Source organism: Fusarium redolens, assembly GCF_020744475.1.
Source record: "Fusarium redolens strain MPI-CAGE-AT-0023 chromosome Unknown BKA55scaffold_1, whole genome shotgun sequence".
Taxonomy (NCBI): Eukaryota; Fungi; Ascomycota; class Sordariomycetes; order Hypocreales; family Nectriaceae; genus Fusarium; species Fusarium redolens.
Window position 1 is genome coordinate 902,677 of NW_025763664.1, and position 18,210 is coordinate 920,886.

Sequence of the window (18,210 nt, forward strand, 5' to 3'; positions counted from 1 at the left end):
CGCGATGCCTTATCACCGTGAATGTTTCTTGGTTGTCGGTGCTCAGTCGTGCCACAGCGTAGCCGCCGCGACCTACCCTGGCCTTCCCTTTGAGGGTTACCAACGTCTGGAACATCGTCGCCGCCGCTGGCTGAAGGACACCTTTGCACGGGACCTCTTCCAGGTTCTTCGTGGGCGTGTCCCCCAAGAAGTTTGCGGAAACATCGCCGTCTACTTTGCTCGTGAACGAGCCATACGAGTTTTCCAACAGCATTGGTTACAGAACCATCCGCTCCGGCAAGGAAACATATCAGTCCCTGTCCACCGCGGCGTGACACTATGGGCTCAGTATGTTCATTATGAGGGCAATCGGTACATCCGGTCGTTCTCGTATGACTCACGCGGTGGTGACGAGGACGTTGTTCTTGATTGGAATACCGAGAAACTCCCCAATGTCTTCATCCGCCATAGCGGCCTGGGAGTCAACAAGATTATCGTCACCGAAGATGATGAAGCCCCTAACGTGGAGCAAGTTGAAGGGTACTAGTGGACCTTTCACGCCCAACAAAGGGGCATGTTTTACTTGAAAGCAACACTTGATGTAAGTATTGCCAATATTACCACTCAACAGTGAAATTCTGTTGACATCGCTTGGGCTCAGGGCGTTAAGATTCGACACTTGGGTATTGTCAAATCTCCAGACAGATTTTTGGAGTTCCAATACGATGGCCCTTGTGAGATACGATGGGCTATACCTCCAGCACCCGTCAAGCACTCGCCAAAAATCCCACTTCCTAAAGACCTTGATTCCCAATTCGTACGAGCCTTTGATTGGAACAAGCCTGGGACATTGGGTTATTCTTTCCTTGTTTTAGGCGATGTCATTCTTCATTTCAATTCTCACCAGGCCGGAACGTCAGCAGCTCCTGAGGACTATGACCGATTTGGCATCTATCCTGTCACGCGACTCTATCTTGCCATGAGCCCTGGCGAGAGTGTCTCAGAACTCTGGGTCCGCACCTATTACGAAACTCATTCCACACTCATCGTAAGCCTTGGCCTCTTTTGCCAGCTTGTGAGGCTTTGCTAACCATTGGGCGATACAGGTCGTCACGAATTACAGCCGCAGCTTCGTCGTTGGTACCCAGGCTGATCTGCCCAGTGCAACATATCATGCCATTGCTAAATTACCACAGAACAAGCCCTGTCGTATGTTTCACGCAGAGTCATACTATTGCGACATCGCGTGGCTTCACTTCGATTCCGTGTCCACATGGAGACACCCAGAAAAGCGTCAAATCCAGTCTATCTGGGGAAGTGCGCTGGAGTGGCCGACCCATTTGTTCCCAAGACATCGACCAGCCTATTATACATCGGCGAAACTGGATGGTGTCAGGGAGATTACGCCTTGTATGATGCTCCCGTTATGGTACCATGGCCAGGGCGAAAAGATCACCGGCCTGCTGCTCTCTTACACTAATGGTACTCGGAGCTCTGTCGGGGAGGTTCGCCCCGACAGACTGGGAACACCAAAGGCCGTGATTTCAGATACTATGTTCATACAGTACAAGGGTACTTCTCAAGATGTTCTAGAAGCGAACAGACACCTAGTGGAATTTGGAATCGACTGGTTCGGATTTTCAGAACCACTATCCTCTGTCTCTTCCGATGAGAAAATTGATAACGTCGATGACGAATCTCACGAACGGACGACGTCTCCCAGGCAGGGGATGATTCTAGCGAAGACGGGGATTATCACGAGCCTGTCAAACGTACAAACACCATTGCAGTGCCAATGAGTGGGCGCCTGGACTGGACAAAGACAAAGCCTGATGACTACTATGAACTGTTGTATGACAAGCGCAGTACACTAAAAGACGAGATGCGTCATGTCCTCGCTGAGCACGCTACTATGGCCAGACAGGAGCCGATCGTCAAATCATTGTCCATCTTGGTTGGGGATGTTGGTGAGTTGGCTTCTGCAGAACATCTCCGGTAACTACGAATATTACAGCTAACTTGAGTTACAACTAGGTCCAGACAATCTTGAGAGAGTTTACCAAAATGCCGAAAACAATGACAACTACGACATCTTCGGGCTTTGAAAATTTTATCGAATATCCAAAAGGTTATTCATTGGAGACATGATTTGCGCAGGATAGAGGATTATGTACGACAGAGAGCTCACAACATTGGGTGAATGAGAAGTAATGCTTCGTTTTAGTACAGTTCAACCCAAGTTCTATCATAATTTCCCTAAACTCGAGGTGATAGGGTAATAATATTTAAACGTTACTCAATTGACTAGAACATTTTGCTACAACTACTCCGAAGGCAAGGAGCATACAAGTCGTTGTGTCTCAGTAATTTTGTTTCTGACATCGTCTTGATATGTTACTTACGGATCGGAAGCCCGCGTAGGAAGACAATAAACTTGAACAATGTACAACACCTTTGCTGGCTTTCTGATTTGCAAAGATACCTTACTCCCTTTACTTTCTCTTCTCATTCCAGCCGGCGAAGCCTTACCATTCGCGTTACCCTAAACCAGTCGTCCCCATTCCAAACCCCTACTAGCGTCATATCACGACCCCCTGTTTGGAGTTTCAACTCAACACCACGTCTCATCTTTTTCACAACGCAAGGAACAAACATAACAACTTGCGCTCATTAATCTCATTAAATCATCATTGCCGTGATATGCTCAGCCTATAATTGTCTCACCCCATATCTCCTTCGGCCCGGCCCGCAATCTACCTTAGTCTCATCCAACCTCACTTCTCACTCATCTCATTCCTCACGATGCTCTCATCATTCACAACCAAACTCGCCCTCAAAAAAGCAGGTATACCAAGCGACGTATTCGACTTTTCAGAAAAGAAGCGCGAACCAAACAAACTTCGCAAAAATCCACCAGCAGATCTCGATAATGAAACTGATTCAGGCTGGACGTCTTGGATGTCAATTCGTTCTCTTCCGCTTACTGTTCAGCCGTGGTTGACGCCTCCGCCTGCTGCTGTTGCTGTGGGGAGACTGCCGGGGATAGGAGATAAAGCGCCGGTTGATAAGACGATGAAATTGAGGGTTGGTGGGGGGAAGAGAGTTCTGCTTGTGTTTTTACGGTGTGTTGGTTGTGCTTGTAAGTTGCCGGCCGTTCCCAAGTCTTGAGAGAGGGTTGTGCTGATTGAGTGTAGTTGCTCAAAAGACATTTATTAATCTTCGTACCATGGCGAATCGGTATGGGGATGCATTAACATGCATAGCGGTATCCCACGCCTCAGAGCAAGCAACTCAAAAATGGGTATCCCTCCTCGGCGGCGCATGGAGCGTTCGCGTTATAGTCGACGAGGAGAGGGCTATTTATGCAGCATGGGGTTTGGGCACGAGTAGTATGTGGTATGTACTCAATCCAACGACACAAGTGCAGGGGTGGAAAGAGTCGGGGTGGTTGGGAGAGAAAGTTGCTGGAGCGATACAGAGAAAGGAGATGAATGAGAAGAAACCGGTTAATACGAACAATGTGGAGGATGAAGAAGACGATGGACCTTTGACGACTATGGGGAACAAGTGGCAGGAAGCTGGTGCTTTTGCTATTGATGGGACTGGGACGGTGATTTGGGGTGGGAAAGCTGCGAGGGCAGATGATGTTATGGAGCTAGAAGATGGAGCGAGAATCTTGTTAGCCTGAAACTAAAGAACACATATGTCTTGAAAGAAATGTTAAATGAATGTGCTTCGAGCGCCACTGTGTACTATCAACGGGCACGTACAACAAGCTGTCCCGACACCTCCTCCTTCTCCCATTCCCTCCCAGCCCAGCTCTCCAGCAACATATCAATGCTCATATGCTGATGTACATTGACCTGATCACTGACATTGATGAAGCATTGGCTATACAAAAAGTTCCAGTCCAACCGGCCCCGCCAAAGTATCCTTAACCAGGTCAACCCTTCCTGAGAAGGGTTTCCACCATGGAAGGTTTGGCCAGAGGACGGGATCACTTTCATTGACTCAACGACTGCGCCGCTGGGGTCAAGTAGTCTGGCCCCTAGCCACATCTCTCCGTTCGGGTCAACCTCGATGGGTGAAAGGAGATGATCAAGACGGACTTGTCCTACTGATTCCCTCGATCCATCGGAGTAGGTAAAGACGAGACCGACAATCCCAGTAGACCCGGGGATCCAAGATCTGCAGGGGACAACTCCGGTAACAGCTCCAAGTCTGACCGATTTGTTGAAGACCTGCTGGACACTCATCCTCGAGGACCATGTAGATGGATCATGGAAAGATGGGGGAGCTTCGTTCTTATCGTGGCGTTTGTCCTCACAGTCAAATGCAAGACAGTCGACGCCATCTCCCCGAAGACTGAACCAAAAACGAGAAGGCTGTGCGGTCAACAAGGCCACACGTTCGAAGATGGCTTCTGGTTGGGCCATGCTGGCGTTTGCTCCTAGAAAGAAAACGCGTCCCTTGTTCGTTCGTAGCTATATTGCATCAGCTCTCATTACGTATTATCTTCCAGTCCGACCTTCGCAGCGTACCAGAGGGATATCGCGCCAGAATGTTGGTCTCCTCCTAAGGCGCCAGACTTCGACGATCCGCTCGTGCTTCTCGACTGGAAAATAGAGCCACACTGCGTGTAGTCGGTCTCCTCGACCTTCGCGATAGAATGACAAGTCCTCGCCCTCACGGTGACTGTGTAGATAAAGAATGTCTTCATCAAGTAAGCATGATGAGTAGCCAGTGATTTCAGTGCTGTCACACTCCAAAACCTTGAAATAGTGTCGGCCATAGGCCCTGTCATCAAGGTTCAAGTACCAGATGGCTTCTGGATTTGGTGGTAGCAACGACCACCTTGCTAGTGGAGGCAGAACGTCTTCTGGCGATTCCACCACATGCAAATCGCGCATTTTAAAGCCCTGCGCGGTTCGTCTTTGTTAATTCTCTGCCTCTAGCTCAAGTTACGGGCCGACTCACATCACTGTACCATTTCAAAAAGTACCGCTGCGCCTTGTTGGTGTTGAGGAAACTCCACCAAATTCCCGGCTGTTCATGGTTGGAGCTTCGTGTTATATCAGACTCACCAAAGGAGACTGCCCTGACGCCAAGGTGGTCTAAAGCGAAATAAACTCCATCCAAGGTAACTGACTGCGGCTGAGAGACCACCAAGAATGCGTTTCTACCTGGCTTGTTTGAAAGGCCTTGGAGGTAACGAGCGTTTTCGAACGTGGCCGATAGGCCCCAGATTGGGTTTGATGGATCTACAACGAAGTGCAAATATCTGGCCGTTTTGCCAGCAAGGAATTTGACCAAGTTTGGTGCAAGAATTAAGTCTCTGACGCCTATTCGAGCCTGTTCTTGAAGAGCGTTCAAAGTGATATCTGCATGCTCCCCGAAAGTATCAAAGCAACGCTGTTGAAGAAACAGCAGTCTTTCCCGTTTCCGGGCTTCCGAGGGCGGAAAATCATGGCATAGGAGGTTCGATACAACGTGCTTGTCGAAAGGAGGAAATCTTTTTTGACAATCTAGGTGTGCGGCAAGGACGAACGACCTGGATCTCCCCCACTGGCGTGGTGGAATATACCGTGGGCTTTCCGGATTGAAGATCAATGTTTCGTAGTCAAACTCAACCGTTGCTGGTTCACCAGAACCCGCTATAGCGACAAATCAGTAATCGGAACTACTCAAAGGAGCAGACTTCAGTGAAAAGACAAACATTCAGAAGGATGGCCAGGTCTTATCACTCTGTCTCCATCGCAAAAGTCGAAAAGGCACAGACAGCAAAACGACATCCAATGAAAACTTCGGCCTTCCTCCATCGTGTATCGATTGAAAGGGGTTGGAGACTTGTATTGAGTAAGAGCCACTTCCTCTGCATATCAAGGTTATATGTGACACCAACAGTTGCATGTCCGACCTTGGACTCTTAAATCAAGCTTCATTTCAGCCATGCGACACTCGCAAAGAACACAGTCTCCCACAGTTCCGGTAGTCTAAGCATACAGACAAAAGAAATAGGCATCAAGTGGAATCCAGAGATGGATATTGCTTTTTCCATATAATGTGCCCGCCCGTTCTGTGCACTTGAACGCGGTTTGGTGGCATATGTAGCCAGGTCCGCGACGTTTGTATTGGCAAAAGAGAAGCACGGCAATCATTTCAACCAATGACAATCAATCTCGCAGACGGAAACGAGCATTGGTTTCCTGCTAAAACCCTGGCCTATTTGATGGCTTTGTGATAAAACGCTCTTGACCGCTGGGGCAAACGGCAGCGAACCGGAAAATGTGGTCTCTGGGACTTTTCAGGGTGTCTTTTGCACATTGTGACTGGCTGTGTTGTTGCACAGATTCAGTGCCTTTTTTCGTCGACCACTTGGTCGTTCAAGACGGATCACAAATGACGTCGTTTGGGAAATTGCAGGTATCGCGTTTGTTGGCGTTTGGCCCTTGTGATTATGAATAAATGAGCAGTCATCCGATAATGTCGGATAGGCTAAGAAATTATCATGTATTGGAGTTGGCACCCGCTTGGCTGCCGCGTATCTGATGTGAGCGCCAGGTACGGATATGCTTGTTGCAGTGGAATGATATTCTGAAGCGGTAATATCGACATGATGATATCGTGGGAGTCAAAGTGGGGAAGCAAGAGAAGAAGGTCCTCAGGTTGGAAAAGGTACCTAAGCGGGGGTCCAATTGTTTACCTCAGCCAGCCGCTGCTTCAGTATCATACATGGAAAGAGCAATTGAGTTAGAATGGCTTGCACTTGCCAACAACCCACAACTTTTACAGCCACCTCTCGTCAGCTTGAAGTCAGCTTTCGGCCTGAGCAAAGTCAAGGCACGACATTTTACTGGTCACAGACAAACACACTGTGCTTCAGCTCCGAAGGAAACGGCCGACTAGGTAACTCTGAGCAACCCAGGCACTCTAAATAGACCTCAAAAAGGTGTGGTCGTACTTGTAGCGGTAATAGTTGCTTGTAAAGTGTGTGCGCCATAGTCAATAGAAGACACGAGCTGAAAAGACATGGCTAAAACCACAAAACAAATAAACACTTGGCAGAGTAAGGTTAAGTTCCAGACCTCCCCTGTCCCTTCATGTGGCTTGAGGCCGGTGGATGATCTCCCGAGACCAAGACGTGTCCAGTGCTGACCTGAGTGAGAGAACAAGAATAGTACATAGACACGGGGAAATCGTATAGACGTACCGCATCGCAGGTGATACGAAGAAGATATATACTACGTAACAGATCGCCGAGAGTAAGATTGGCCAAGATTGATTGACTGACCTCCACAACCCGCAAGGGATGAGCTTAACTCAACATGTATCTCTCTAGGTAATTATCATGTGTTGAGGCTGATCTTGTTCCTGAGATTGGCAGAAAAGGGATACGCTAAGTTTAAGCAGAGTTATTTGGTGGCCCAGAAGGGAGACTCAAAGGTATGGCAGTGGCGCAGAAATTTTGGTTTGAAAGAGTAAGAGGCTGATTTTTGGTGAGACATGATGGAGAATTCTACGCCGTCTAAAGTTGATCGAGATGCTAAGTAAAGATACGAGTGAGGCGTATCCTCTACAAAAGATAATCTGAGCATCACGAGACATGCGCATTAACTGTCCTACCGTCGAGAACAAGAGGGTGCCTCGGCATTCTCAAATTGGGTTATTGAGGTTTTGCTACATAGGTATTTTGTTGGGTTTTTCGTATTTTGCAGAATTCGATTCAATAGTTTGGTGGGGACTCTTCAGCCTTTGCACGAAGCATGACGAGAGGCGGAGAGCGAGCTGTTTGTATGGACGTATGTTGAGGTACAACCACAACTCTCTCCAAAGTTTAGAGCACGCTTGACCTGTTCGTCCGTGTACTGGGAGTCCAGGGGATAGACTAAAGTTAGGAGGGAAACACACGGGCCGTTGTTGGGCGTGTTCACCAAACATTCCCGTATTAGCTGATGTTGGCACTGATGATTGATCAAAGTTGATCAAGTCGTGTTGTGTTGGTTCACGGCCCAGCAAAAGGTGGATAATTTGGTTCAAGTTGAGTTGAAATATCACGATTGGGTGTGATGTGTATAAACGGGGTGGAAACGAGAGCCAACAAACGCCCTGGAACATCACGGTCATATTATCAACGACTTCTGACTGAATCCAAACAGGTTCCTACTGTATCAAGCTTATCAGAGAAATACATCATGTTCATTGCAGTGTAAATATCTCGACCCTAGGCATGTCTATGTCTACAAATGCATCAAAAAGGGAGGACGTTCTCCTCCACACACATGCCGACATCATCACAGTCGCAGATTAGTTAGCTTTACCTGCATCTTCCCCACACAAACACAGCATCTTCCATTTGAGGCTGCATCTCAGAATTGCAGGGCAGGTAAGGCACAATATCCGTACCCGCCACGGACATATCCGTCCGTGGATGTCCATTTACACTTTCAGGTTTGTTGCGACGTTGGGTTATTTTTGCCATCAATGATCACTATCGTGCTGCCCAAACCCAGAAATCCCATCTCACAAAGGGGTCCTGAGTTTGAGGGGAATTGGAGGACCGACCCCTCGACATCCAGAACCCGCCCTCTCAGGAACAAGATCCCCTGATGGATGGTGACTTTATGATAAAGTATCATCTGACATAAAGTTATGTGTGATGTAACTTTAGTGGTTGGTAGCGGCACAACAAACAGCAAGTCTGGGCATGGCATGGCATGGATGCATCACAAGCGGCCAGGAGTCACCAGCCGGGGATAGATCCAGGGCTAGGACAAGTGGATACTGCCCGTACAGCGGCAGGGGTGGACTCCATAGCAGAATCAGGGTCCCTGCTCGGTATCCTCCCCTGTAGATACTGACACAGCGCTAGCCAGGAGGTGCCATGAGGGCGAAGCAGCTGTAAATCCGACAAGTTAACGACGCTGTCTACAGGTTGTGTCGTACAGCGTATCGTCAATGGATGCGGTCAATGTGATGTGATGTGATTTGAGAGAGGCAATCTTGGGCCCAACAATTAATTGCGTTGACTCTTTGTTAATACGACGTGGAGGTCAAAACAGTCAGCAATGTCGGCAAATCGCACGGTATATCGAAATAAGATACTCTCGCGTCCTATGGGTTGGAATTATTCCATCCAGAAGTAGAAGCCAGACCAGACCAGGGCAGGGCAGGGCTATTTAATTCCATTAGGTTCACTGCTAATAACTAAAGATATTGCGGAGGCTTGCGGCCACGCGGTGGGCGTTAGGTTGGTGGATCTCTCTCTGTTCAGATGGATATCATTTTGTATGTGGTGACCCTGAGACTCGCCCCGTTCTGCGCCCTGGGCTGTTACTGTCAAAGTCACCCGCCGCATGCCAAATGTTCCCATCCCTCCGGTCTACTCAAAACATTGACCCTGTTCTGATCTTTGCTTCGAGTCGTCTCTGCTGAGGCTGCTCTATTATCCCCGCTTTCTCTCAAGGTTACAAAGGCCTATTTGCTGTGGCGGACGGTGAGGTGTCGGGCTAATTGGAGTGACAGCGGCCATCTGGAAACACTGTACTCAGCACTGTGATTACCCAATGAGTGCAGTGAATTTTGAGCAACAGCCGCAAAGGTTAGTCCGTAAATACACCTCAATAGATTGTCCAAAGTGGTCAAGGCGAGAGTGTAAATAGGGCTTAGGTCAGCTCATTCTTGAATAAGTCCATTTACCTGCAGGTGAGCTTATCCTCTCGGAGGTGTGGACTATTTACAGTACAGCTGCACATAACAAACCCCCGAGTCCCAGGTACAGTGCGACTCGTACCTCACACCCTCACCTTAGATCCCCTAGGTACCTGCTGCACTAACTAAAACTCCCCGTGTGCCCTGTAGGCCTGTGCTGTGTCTCCCCAATAACAACGACTACCGTAACGAGGTATCGTTCCCCTCAGATCAGAAGGACCAGTCCAACCAATTCGGCTCGGTTCATTCTCAGTTTCTCAGTGTCCAGGTCTCTCGCCTTTTTTGTCTTGATTGATTGATTTGATCTCTCTCCCTCAGACTAAAACTTAAACTAAACCAAACGGGCTCTCCATGTCCATGTCCATGTCCCATGTCTATCCCGCTAGACGCCATCTCTTGTCATTCCCATACACATCCGCATTTTCCAATCTTGCTTTGTCTCTGTTTTCTTTCTTCATAATTCTCTCTACTATCAACTCTACTACGATTCTTCTCCTCTGAGCTTCTGGTTCTATTCCGTTCTGCTATACCCGATCCTTTCTACGCCCTGATCCAATACAGCGAGCACCGTCGTTTCGCCCTCTCCCGACGAGACGAGTCGAGGTGAACCGGCGTCCCTCGCACCGAGCGGCCCCCTTTTGGCAAAGAACCCCCCACAGGCACAAGCACAAGCGTCTCCGACACGTCCATAGTTCACTGTCCACTGTACTGTTCACCATCTCTCGAATCCTACATTTCCATCATTATCCCGCGCCCCGGGAAATTGTTGTTATACCGACTGCAACTGCAATTCCTCACTCATCTCGACTCGCACTCGCACTCGGCGCCCCTTGTTGTGTTCGCCATTGCCTTTCGGTCGTATACGCTATCGTTTCGCTTCGTTTTACAGTACTTTCTTGCTCCGTACAACTTTCCATTTCTACGGGCTCGTTCGCTATTCCCACCCAGGAACAGCGCCTCTCAGCGACCAGATTGAGATTCGCCCCCTGGCTTTCACGATAGACTTCGTTCGGCATTGGATCGCATGCTGAGATCTTGAGACCCTCTCTAGCGCTCAGAACTGCAACGACGTTTTCTGCTGCTCCATTTTCCTTCCATATTCCACAGCTTTCGCCGCCACCGAGCAAAGAGAGATCCCCACGAGCCCAGACGCACCCAAACATCGTCACGCATACTGCCGTCGGTCCCCGCAATCACTTGAACCGTCCCGGGGCTCGCTCGCTGCTCCATATGGACGCCCAGACCACAACGGCCGAACCTCAACATCCTTATCCTTCCAGTCCTTGGACATCTGCCTCGACGATATCATCGAGCACACCGAATCCGACGACACCATCGGCGACGAGTACTCACAGCGCTTCCGCCGTCGAGGGCTCCTTCTTCCCCGACCCGTCCGCCACACAATTCCATTCTCACCTCGATCTCCTCCCCTTTCTCCTCCCACAGCAGTCCAACATCTACCACGCTCAACTCCTCCACTACAATAAGCTCATCTCCCCATCCCGCGGCGGCGGCCTGCAGACACCGCCACTCCCTCCCGTCATCTCTGCTCCTCATATCCAGGCAGCGCCTCGGTCGCGATCTTCTAGCAAGGTGTCGCTAAGAGACGCCTCCGGTAAGGGGAGCACAGCTGGAGGCCATGGGAGTAGGTCACATCAGAATTTAGACAAGAGTCGATCGGTTGCAGCCTCCAAGGAGGTTCCGTCCAAAATGTCTTCAAAGCAGGCCGCCGACTCATCGAGGCATTTACCCCGACGGTCCGCACCTTCGGCTCAGTCCCACTCTAGTTCAGTGCCCTCGACGCCTCACCAGCACGCTCGCCAATTTTCACTTGAGGACCGCGAGCCGTCGCCCACGGGAACAAATAACCATTCCCCACGATCAGCTTATTCTGAGACACATAGCACGTTATCCTCACTTCAGCCTTTACCGCCGCGAATATCGAATTGCAAATACGAGACTGCCCAAATAAATTCTCGGAGGAGAATACCGTATTCGGTCGGCAATGATCGTCTGGAAAAGCTGGACTTGAGGACGGTCAAGAGCAAGTTGACCGAGGATGAGGAGCGAAAGTTGGCGACCGATATGAGAGAGGTCTACGACCGACTACTTCCCACCGCCGCTGTCGAGGAGAATCGAAAGAAATTAGTCTCGAAGCTCGAAAAGACCTTCAACGATGAATGGCCAGGACACGATATCCGCGTGAATCTTTTTGGGTCTTCTGGGAATCTTCTTTGTTCGGATGATTCTGATGGTACGTCCACACCCTCAATCTGCATGATTACATGCTAACCCTATCTAGTGGACATTTGCATCACAACCGCATGGCGCGAATTGGAGGATGTCTGCATGATCGCCAACCTCCTAGCTAAACGTATGTATCTTTCTCAAATTCGCCAACAACTCGCTGACATCAATAGGGGGAATGGAGAAGGTTGTCTGTATTTCGGCCGCCAAAGTGCCCATTGTCAAGATCTGGGATCCTGAACTGGGCCTTGCGTGCGACATGAATGTCAACAATACCCTTGCGCTCGAAAATACACGCATGGTTCGAACATATATCGATATTGACCCCCGAGTTCGAGAGCTTGCAATGATTATAAAGTATTGGACACGGAGAAGAATAGTCAATGATGCCGGTATGTTGTTTTGCCACCCTTTTTAACTTGTCTAACGGTTCAATAGCGTTTGGTGGCACATTGAGTTCCTACACATGGATCTGCTTAATTATCGCGTTCCTGCAGTTGCGCAGCCCTCCCGTTCTTCCTGCATTGCATCAATCGCCACATAAGTTACCCAAACCTGACGGTACCACCCCCGACTTCGCGGACGATATTGAGAAACTGGCTGGGTTTGGAAAAAAGAACAAGTCATCTACTGCAGAGCTTTTGTTTCAGTTCTTTCGCTTCTACGCTCACGAGTTTGATTACGATAAGCACGTTCTCTCGGTGCGGCAGGGCAAACTGATCACAAAGCACGAAAAGAAGTGGCATTACGCGATCAACAACCAGCTCTGTGTGGAAGAGCCGTTCAATACTTCCCGTAACCTCGGAAACACCGCCGATGACTATTCTTTTCGCGGTTTACATATGGAGTTACGTCGAGCATTTGACTTGATTTCGGTGGCAAACTTCGAGGAGGCATGCGAGCAATACGTGTTCCCTAAAGAGGAGGAAAGAGTATGGTCTCGACCAGCACCGCAACCTCGGCCTGCTCTGCTTAGGAGCTCCTCACAGACGCACTCAGGCCGAGGAGGTCGTGGAAACCACCGTGGCGGAAGACATAACAATAATTACCGAGGCGGAAATTCGAATCGACGTGCATCTGCAGGCGTTCCACAGTTCGACGCCAACAACAACAACAATATGTTTATGCAGCCGGTCAACATGGCGCAGGATCTACAGTGGTACCAAAACCAACAGTTCCAGTTTCAGTACGCACAGCAGGATCTTATGACTCAAATGGCGTTGCACCAGGAGAACATGCGACTCTTGTATGCCAGTCAATCACCAGCATTTATGCAGCATCAAGCCCAGGCTCAGGCTCAAGCGATGGGTCAACAGCAGCAACAACAGAGGATGTCTACAAGTACGGGATCTGGCCAGCAGCAGTCACAACAGACGTCAGATCGTTCCAGGACAAATTCATTTGATAACCCTCCGCTCAGCGCTCCTCTGCGACCTGACTTGTATGCTCTATATGGTATGAGTTTGGGCACGCCCTTTTTTCCTCAAGCGGGTGCAAGTTATGGAACGTATCCCTCGTCTCCTGCTAGTACCTCGGGTGCTACCCAAGACTTTCGTCGCCCGCTTCAGCGAAATGGTATAAATAATGAAACAGGTGTTCAAGGATCGAACAGCACTCTTCGTTCGCATTCACAGCCCGCATCTCGATCTCCGTCTACAGCACAAGCAGCTCCCGGTTATTTTGGTGCCCAATCTTACAATGGTCCAAGCCATTCTCGAGGTGTTAACGGCAACCCAATTCCAAGCTTCATGTCTGATGATACAGAATTCGACGAGACTCCCAAGGCACACACAGACTCGCCACAATCGGAAGAGGGCAAATATTCTGTTTACCTGTCGGAAAGCCCAAGTCCCAGCAAGCAGCCTCAACCACAAGCTGCTACCAACGGTCTTGCTATTGGGGATGTCTCCGGTCAGAGCCCAGGACGACGACGACTCTCGACAGATCAGCTTCCGCAGACAATTCTCGACCGCCGAATGAAGAGAACATCGCGATCACCTTCACCTTTGGGCCATGCACGGAATTTCTCATCCACTGCATCATCGGCACCTTTGGCACAAGGGCCTTTCCCTGGAGGTCAAAACAAGAATCTTTCGCGCCCCTTGGTCGTTAATGGATCTAGTCTAAAGACAAGCGTAACCCAAAGCCCACGCCAACCACCCTCTGGACCAGATAGCACTACCTCGGATGAGTCGATTAACCTTGATAACTCCCTGCAGATTCACGGTGCAAATGGTGTCCCCAGCTTTCCTGTCGACGGACCCATCATGCCGCAGGCTGTGCCTGAGGGAGCTATGAACCAGCAAGGTGCCTACAACCCGGTTCCTGTAGTGGCCAGTGGGTCCGCTGCTCCAATGATGGCTGCAGCCCCATCTACGGCAGATGATCCATCATTCCGCGATCGTATTGCGATGATGAGTGCTTACTACATGGCAAGTCCTCATATTGTACAGGACCCGATGATGGCGGCAAACTCTCGATTGTCTCCTTCGACACGCCAGCGCCTGATGTCACGTCAAAACCAGAATGGCATGATTGCTCCTCTTGATCTTGCCATTGCTGAGAATCGCATTAACAGACCACCAGTTGGTCAAGATTTTGCTCATCTCTCACCAGTTTACGAGAACCGCACTCCCTCTCCCACAGTTCTTCGAAAGGATGGACCGTGGAAGTCAGATAAACAGAACAGCCCTAAGACAGGACGAGGGGAGGGACCAAAGTCCAGCCAGAAGACCGAAGAGCGAACTCAGGAGCCTCAGGAGGGTACAAAGTCTCAAAAGAACCAGAAGACGGGTTCTCAAAAGGTCAATGGAGTCCGAGAAAATGGCCACGTTCGTGGAGCTCGAAGTGAAAGCGACGGCGGTTGGCAAAAAGCAGGCAAGGGAAAGAAGAAGGGCGCCAACAACAACGGACAACAAGGAACTGGCGAGCAGCCTCCCAAGCACGAATCGGAACGAAAGGGCGGCTAATCGGTAGTCTCGATCTGAGAAGTGACGAGACATGTCGACAGTACCCTTGACGAGTGTCTTTGGGATATGTAGCAGGACCTTGGTCTTAACCGGCAGTTTGTCATTTTGGATAAGGCAAATTGCAATATTGGCACGCAATCAACGATTCACGATGACTCGAAGCCTAAAAGCATGAGGGGGAGAGCGGGCACATTGGAGATTATTCTGGATGGTTTCCAGATATTGACATATGTAGCGAGAGTGTACAATTGATGTCCAACGGTGTTATTCATAGCATTTATACCGCAGTGGCCTGCGGACTTGACATACAGATTGGCAACGTCGGGAAGTGGCATGGAAGAGGAGAAGGACAGCAAGGCCGGATCCGCTGGCTAGATGAAAGTGAAAGATGGCTGGATGGATGGTTGGCTGGTCGGTCGGTCGGTCGGTTGGTTGCAAGCACACATGGAAACGAAGAGGCGTTGGCGTCTTTCTACACATGGCCGGTTGGGAGGAGGCGTTTTATATACACAGCTGCAATTGCATTTAAGACAAGTCCATCTTAAGGGGGGCGGGACAGCGGTTCATATCCTTACAGGCTGCATGGGCAAAGAAGGGTCAAGCGGTTTTTTTTTAGATGGTTGTCAGTAAAAAGCATGGGCAGATGTAACGAAGCACAGAAAAGAGATAAATGAAAGTTTTAATGCATATTAGTTTCTCGAATTGTGAAGACTGGCCTATAGCCCAAAGATCAGTCAGTGGGTTAACAGTAAATGATGAAGTATTTGCCATCACCGCGGAGCTCCGAGTGGAGACCGCGGGGATGATCTCCGGATCAGATAATAACTCGGACTATTGTATGATTTATCGCCCTCTTCATTCCGTATAACCGCCAATTCGGTGGGGACGATGCCGAAGTTCCGTCAATCTGAGACGCAAAGCACGATTACATGATGTATTATTCAAAACCTTGCAGGTTCTCGCGCGGTAATTTTGTTCACTCCCGAGAGCTTATCAATAGAGGGGTTTCATTACTAAGGGATATGGTTGTCTTTGAGAGGCTGAAATAGTGCTGACACATTTGATAGATCGGGTGTGTAAGTTGAAGTATAAAGACGTCGGTATAATTCCACTTCAAGGTCATTGTGTTCCTCACACTTGTTCTCATATCCCATACTCTATCCTTCCACGAGAAAGTGGGTTTTCATATTCTCACATACACTTTCAAGATGAGCATGCTTTCAGCTGAAGTCACGGAATGGGGTCAACCTCCCAGGTCCATCAAAGTTCTCCCTCCTGCAGCCCCAGTCCACGACAACGAGACAGAGATCAAAGTCCTCGCTGCAGGTCTTCACCAACTCGTTCGCACACGCGCGGCTGGAAAACACTACACTGCCACTGAACTCCCCCACGTTCCCGGCGTCGACGGCGTAGGCATCAATGTCTCAACCGGCAAGAAAGTCTATTTCTCGCTCCTTGGTACGAAGCAGGGCAGTTACGCCGAGATCGTCAATGCGCCAACTCATAACATCGTTGAGCTGCCTGAGGGCGTAGACCCTGTTGTTGCAGCTGCCATGGTGAATCCCGTCATGGCGAGTTGGATGGCGTTGAGAAAGCGTGTTGATTGGACTGGAAAAGAGGGCAAACCTTACAAAGTTTTCATCAACGGCGTTACCAGCGCCAGTGGAAAGATCGCTATCAAAGTAGCTCGTCACCTCGGTGCAACAACCATCGTCGGCGCAGCTCGTAACAAAGACGCGCTGTCAAAGCTCGATCTCGACGCCAGCGTTGTTCTTCAAGAACCCAACGCCACAGATTTCTCCGCCGCTGCAGACGCAGACATTGTTCTCGATTTCCTCTACGGACCGTGGCCGAATGCTTTCTTATTGAGTCCTAGTACAGCTAGTGCTAAGAATCCTATTACGTGGATCAACATTGGTTCTATGGCGGGTGATATGGGTGATATTTCGGCGATGGGGCTGAGGAGGCGAGATGTTACGGTGCGGGGCTCGGGGCCGGGCGCGTGGAACCCTGCGGAGTTGGGGGCTGAGACGGTGGGGATGTTGAAGGTTCTTGTGGGATTGGGAGATGAGGGGTTGAAGAAGTATAGGATTGAGGATGTTGAGGAGGGTTGGGGTGATAAGGGGAGAGATAGAGTTGTTTTTGTGTTTGGCGAGAAGGCTTGATGAGGGAGTAAGTGAGCATAGGGTGAGGATGAATGAGTTTTGATAATGCGCAACAGCAATGACACCAATTGACTTCTTTACCATCAATAAATTGCAATTTCTTATAGTATTTCTTAGTTTAAGGATAATGCCAATATAATGAATATTAACATAGTATAGTCAGTGAAGAAAGATGAGAGACGGAACGTGTCAGTCCAACCTGTACCGGTTTCACTGAGAGGCTCATCAACCCTTTACCACAGCTCCGTCCACTTCTGAATTTACGCAAGATCGACAAAAGCTGACAGGAAGGCAAATCATCTGTCGACAGATTGTCATTATCGGGTCCCGAGAGATAAAATGAGTTTACTGAATAAATGCATCGGCTGCGGTTTGTCGTCTCATCACCATGTGAAAGGCGTCAAGAGCTTGCTATGTTATGCAGTAGCCTAGACTTGATAATAGAAACCGGGCATATTATACTGCAGGGGTGACATCATCGCATAAAGTGAGGCAGTTGTAAAATGGCTTATTATGCTTTCAACGCCTATCGATGGTTCTGACCGTTGAACGTTGCCTGGAATACGATGATGTACGGAACATGTTTCATGCATGCAGCTTTTGATGCCTGCTCTGCTGAAAAGCTGACACGGAGTAAAACAATATGCCGAAATAGAATCCCATTAGGGAATATCGTATTCATCAATGAAAGCTGGTTTGTGATTGCTCTATGAATGAAACCTTGAGCGGATACTTGATTGAGAAGTCCCTTAGTCTTCGATGCTGTGGACCTTCACATCACATGGAGCTTGCTATAAAAGGAAGTATTAGAAACTGGTCAGTACGAGTTTCGTAAACAGCAAGAGACAAGCTGGCGGATTTGACAGCCCAGGTCCCGATATATCGATGAGATGGCTCATCTCATAGTCCACTACTGAGTCCCATACAGCGATAAGATTGAGTGACTGATGAGTGAGTGTTTGAGACTCCTCCCCCGCAATGCGTCTTACCTCTTTGCGCCAGATCCAGATGCAGTGACAAACTTGCTGGGGATAGAGATCCACTGAACAAGCAGGCATTGTATTCCCATAAGTGTCATACTAATTGCATCAGTTATGATGGTGTACTTTCTGTAGGTAAGTACCGTATCATGGATACTTTCT

The 18,210-nt window shown here is 49.2% G+C and overlaps 6 protein-coding genes across 6 annotated transcripts; 4 read left to right on the plus strand and 2 right to left on the minus strand.

The window, feature by feature from the left end:
* Positions 1–4: 4 nt before the first annotated feature.
* Positions 5–2,084, plus strand: BKA55DRAFT_682349 (uncharacterized protein; the record flags this gene model as incomplete). The annotated part of the gene is made up of 6 exons (XM_046198325.1): positions 5–519; positions 550–580; positions 641–1,027; positions 1,086–1,751; positions 1,808–1,946; positions 2,014–2,084. The coding sequence occupies 6 exons, from the start codon at positions 5–7 to the stop codon at positions 2,082–2,084; spliced, it is 1,809 nt and encodes a 602-aa protein (XP_046056028.1).
* Positions 2,085–2,781: 697 nt separating this feature from the next.
* BKA55DRAFT_682350 (uncharacterized protein) lies at positions 2,782–3,667 on the plus strand (the record flags this gene model as incomplete). Its single annotated transcript, XM_046198326.1, has 2 exons — positions 2,782–3,118; positions 3,174–3,667. 2 exons carry the CDS (start codon positions 2,782–2,784, stop codon positions 3,665–3,667), a joined length of 831 nt encoding a protein of 276 aa, XP_046056029.1.
* Positions 3,668–3,734: 67 nt separating this feature from the next.
* Positions 3,735–5,798, minus strand: BKA55DRAFT_531921 (uncharacterized protein; the record flags this gene model as incomplete). Its single annotated transcript, XM_046189262.1, has 4 exons — positions 3,735–4,463; positions 4,521–4,898; positions 4,957–5,633; positions 5,696–5,798. The coding sequence occupies 4 exons, from the start codon at positions 5,796–5,798 to the stop codon at positions 3,735–3,737; spliced, it is 1,887 nt and encodes a 628-aa protein (XP_046056030.1).
* Positions 5,799–8,941: 3,143 nt separating this feature from the next.
* On the minus strand, positions 8,942–9,670 carry BKA55DRAFT_548158 (uncharacterized protein; the record flags this gene model as incomplete). The annotated part of the gene is made up of 1 exon (XM_046191096.1): positions 8,942–9,670. A coding segment is annotated over exon 1 (194 nt), but the record flags the coding sequence as incomplete, so codon positions are not given.
* Positions 9,671–10,917: 1,247 nt separating this feature from the next.
* Positions 10,918–14,903, plus strand: BKA55DRAFT_498767 (uncharacterized protein; the record flags this gene model as incomplete). Its single annotated transcript, XM_046186583.1, has 4 exons — positions 10,918–11,941; positions 11,990–12,061; positions 12,108–12,326; positions 12,373–14,903. 4 exons carry the CDS (start codon positions 10,918–10,920, stop codon positions 14,901–14,903), a joined length of 3,846 nt encoding a protein of 1,281 aa, XP_046056032.1.
* Positions 14,904–15,892: 989 nt separating this feature from the next.
* BKA55DRAFT_3987 (uncharacterized protein) lies at positions 15,893–17,465 on the plus strand. The gene has a single exon (XM_046186046.1). The coding sequence runs from the start codon at positions 16,112–16,114 to the stop codon at positions 17,066–17,068; it is 957 nt and encodes a 318-aa protein (XP_046056033.1). The 5' UTR covers positions 15,893–16,111; the 3' UTR covers positions 17,069–17,465.
* Positions 17,466–18,210: the final 745 nt, after the last annotated feature.